Genomic DNA, 3621 nt, shown 5'->3' with positions numbered 1-3621 from the left:
CCCAATCCATGGAGAAGAGTAGCCTATCCATGTGTCCACTCTCAGTTTAACCCATGTTTACACGGAGCTCGGGCTCAGAGGTGTCTCTTCTCCCATTGTCTGTCCTTCCAGGCATCCGCGTCTTCTTAATCCAGATTACAGAGCCCATTTGTGTGTCTGCACCAGGGTTAACCACATCAGCACTGGCCTCAGTGTCCATCTGTCCTTAATCCAGGTTAACAGACCTGTCAGTGTGTCCACTCTGGGTTTAACCCAGGTCTACACTGGCCTCAAGTGTCTGTGTGTCTTTAATCCAGATTATTGGGCCGATCTGTGTGTCTAGTCTAGGTTTAACCCACAACTACCCTGGGCTTCAGTCTCTGTGCATCTGTAATCTGGATTAAAGTGCCCATCCATGTGTCTACTTCAACCTTACTCCAGGATAAGGGTCACATAAGTGCATACAGACATGGGGCACAGCCACGAGGCAGCTGGGCTGGGTCACCCCCTCCAAGCCCCCCCACCAGTTCCCATCCCCGCCTCCAGGGCTTCTGCCCCCGGGGGTCCGACCCCAGCCTGGACCCGAATGTGTGTTTCAGGGGGAAGCCTAGACACCTGGGTTCTCCTGGAGGGCAGTGCAGGCTAGGGGTGAGAGCAGGGGCAGCTGGGAACCCAGACACCTGGGTTCTCTCCAGCTCTGAGGGAAGTGGGGTGGTTCGGGGGGGCAGGGATGGGGAGGTGGATCCTGGACGCCTGGGTTCCCTGCCAGCTCTGGGAAGAGGGAGTGAGGGCTAGCCAGCTGGAGCCTGGACACCTGGGTTCCCTGCCAGACTGTCAGTCAACCCCTGGGTACCCATTAACCCAGAAGGCATTTACGGGAAGGGCTGAAGGACCTGCCCTGCCATGGTCCCCCCACTCTGTGCCCTCCTGCTTCTCATCCTCACCTCAGGTATAGGGGGATGTGGGTCCCCCTTTCAGCCCCCCAGCTGGGGGGTGAGGTCCAGCTAGGGACACCCCAAGATATTTTTGGCCGGGGGAGGGGGGGGGGACTGGGAGCCTGTACCCCTGGGTGCTCTGGGGTGGCAGTGTGGGTTGGGGTGAGAGCAGGGGGACGGAGATCCCAGATGCCTGGGTTCCCTGGGAGGGGAGTGGCAGTAGTAGATAGAGCAGGTGGGGTTGGGAGCCTGGATGCCAGGGTTCCCTGGGGAGAGGGGGGGCTGAGAACAAGGGGGACTGACAACTTGGACGCCTGGGTTCCTTGGAAGAGGAGGGGGGGTGGAAGCAGGGGGGCTAGGAGCCCTGATGCCTGGGGCTCACCTGCCTGCCTGCCTCCCCTCAGGCTCTGGGGCCCAGCCCCTACTGCCAGCTGAGTCCCCCCAGTGCAGTGGGGATGTGGGCATCCAGGGGGGCAACGTGAGCCTGTCGGATGGGTTGCGCCCAGGCAGCCTCCTCACCTACCTGTGCCCCTTTGGCACCTACCCCTACCCCCAGCCCAGCCGCCTCTGCCAACCCAGTGGGCATTGGACCCCTCTGCGTACCTCCTCCAGCACCCACAACCCCACCCCCACCTGCCGCAGTACGTACTGCAGCTCCCCTTGGACGCCTGGGTTCTCTGTAAGGGGACTGGTGTTGGGTGGTGGGAGTGGGGGGGCGGGCTTGGGAGCCCAGATGCCTGGGTTCTCTGGGAGAGGAGTGAGGGCCAGGAGGTGGGAGTGGGGCAGCTGGGATTTGGACACCTGGGTTCTCTGGGCAGGGATGAGGGGGTGGGGGTGGGAGCCTAGATACCTGGGTTCTCTGGGTGGGGGTTGGGGCCTGAGGGGTGAGAGTGGGGCAGCTGGGAACCTGGACACCTGGGTTCTTTCAGCTCTGGGTTTCAGGATTGTTGAGAGTGGGGTGTTCAGATGCCTGGATCCCCCAATAACTCTGCATGGGGTTGGGGGGCAGAGATGCGGTGCCCACCACAGCTGCAGTTCGAGCATGGGACTGTGGGGCCACGCCGCACCTTCTATCTCGTGGGCTCTGAGCTCACCTTCGAGTGCCGTGATGGCTACACCCTGCGCGGGAGTGCCCTGCGTCGCTGCCTGCCCACAGGCCGCTGGGACGGGGAGATGCCAGCCTGCGATGATGGAGGTGAGCCCCCCACCCTCCCCCCACAACACCTTGAGCTTTGGTCCTGAGCCTAGCCCCTAGCTCCAGGATTGAAAATCAAAGGAAATTTTTTTATTAACAATCCTTTTTTTTTTTTTAATGACCTTCAATCTTTTTTTACTGACAAACTTTTACCAACCATCCAATTATTTCCTGATCTCTTTTTTACTGACTTTTTTATTGACAAACCCAATTTTTTTACTAATACATACATATATATATATTTATATATATTTACTGACAGGTTTTTTTACTGATAACTTTTCTGCCACCACCCGATTTTTTATTTTTTTTACTGACAGTCTTTCTTACAGATATTTTTGCAGAGACACTTTTTTACAGGTAATGGCTTTTTACATAGAACCCAATTTGTTTTTGTTTTACAATCAAACTTCCTAATGACAATCAAAAGATTAAAGTTAATCAATGTTGCATCCTGACCAACTTTTTTTACTGATAGTCCAACATTTTTATTTGATAAGCATTTGACTCTCAAACCAGTCTTTTGCTGATCATCTTTTCACTAGCAAACTGCTTTACCAATAACCAAACTTTTTAGTGACAATCATGTATTTACTGATAATGACTTTTTAACCAAGATTCCATTTTTTTTACTTTTCCATCAAGCTTTTCTCAACACTTTTATTTACGGATATCAGTTTTTACTGATACATTTTTTCTTAACAATCTTTTTGTATCAACTACCTTTTTACTGAAAACACTCTTTATTAGCATTCATTTTTAAGTGATCGTCCAACTTTTTTTATTAACAGACATTTTCACTGATAATCCTTTTTCTTGATTAGACTTTTTACTGACCACACAATTTTTACTGATAACATTTTTACTGACAATCAAGATGTTTTCTGATAATCAAATCAAACCGTTTTACTAAGTCCATTTTTTCCTGACACTTAATATTTTTTCCTGGTAGCTTTTTCCAGACAATCCATTTTTTTAACTGACCATCAAATAATTTCCCAGACAATCCAATATTTTTCCCCCAATGCACTTTTTTACTGACGTACCTTCATGTAGATGGAATTCTGCTGCCAGGCCCGGCCCTTCTGCTGGGTGAGAAGGGCTGGGCTCAACTTTCAGGATGGAACCTCAACCCTAGTAAAAACACCATTCGGTTGTCAGTAAAGAAAAAAAAATCCCCAAATTTTCTTAGATGGGCCTAAAACTGCTTGACAGCTGTGATGATTTTACACTCTACTGACCCCCAGCCCCTCTGGTTGGGGTCTCCTACTTATTTAACGCCCTAAGGAGGTCTGGCAGAGTCCTGTGGGGCTCAGGGGGTGGGTCTTTAGTGGCTGGGGATCCTTGGGAGACCAGGTGGAATCTCAGGATGTTAGGGGGGTATTTGGGAGCCATGGAGGGTATCAGGGGGGCATGGGGCTTCTGGCAGGGTCTTGGGGGACTAGGGGGTATGGGGAGCCATTGGGGGGGTTGGGGAAGCCATTGGAAGGGCTCTCCACAGGCCTCATACCC

At 51.9% G+C, this 3621-nt stretch overlaps 1 protein-coding gene across 1 annotated transcript in view; it reads left to right on the top strand.

Annotated features, from left to right (window-relative positions):
* Window positions 1–876: 876 nt before the first annotated feature.
* The window catches only part of CFB (complement factor B), a 24009-nt gene continuing 21264 nt past the window's right edge, over window positions 877–3621 (top strand). The window contains exons 1-3 of the mRNA XM_025192933.1: window positions 877–928; window positions 1319–1555; window positions 1924–2109. Coding sequence (XP_025048718.1) covers window positions 883–928; window positions 1319–1555; window positions 1924–2109 — 469 coding nt within the window. The 5' untranslated portion in view covers window positions 877–882. The remainder of the gene's footprint in view (window positions 929–1318; window positions 1556–1923; window positions 2110–3621) is intronic.

Source organism: Alligator sinensis, unplaced genomic scaffold (genome assembly GCF_000455745.1).
Source record: "Alligator sinensis unplaced genomic scaffold, ASM45574v1 scaffold184_1, whole genome shotgun sequence".
NCBI classification, from domain to species: Eukaryota; Metazoa; Chordata; order Crocodylia; family Alligatoridae; genus Alligator; species Alligator sinensis.
Note: the sequence above shows the minus strand (reverse complement) of the source record. Positions and strands in the feature narration are given on the sequence as shown.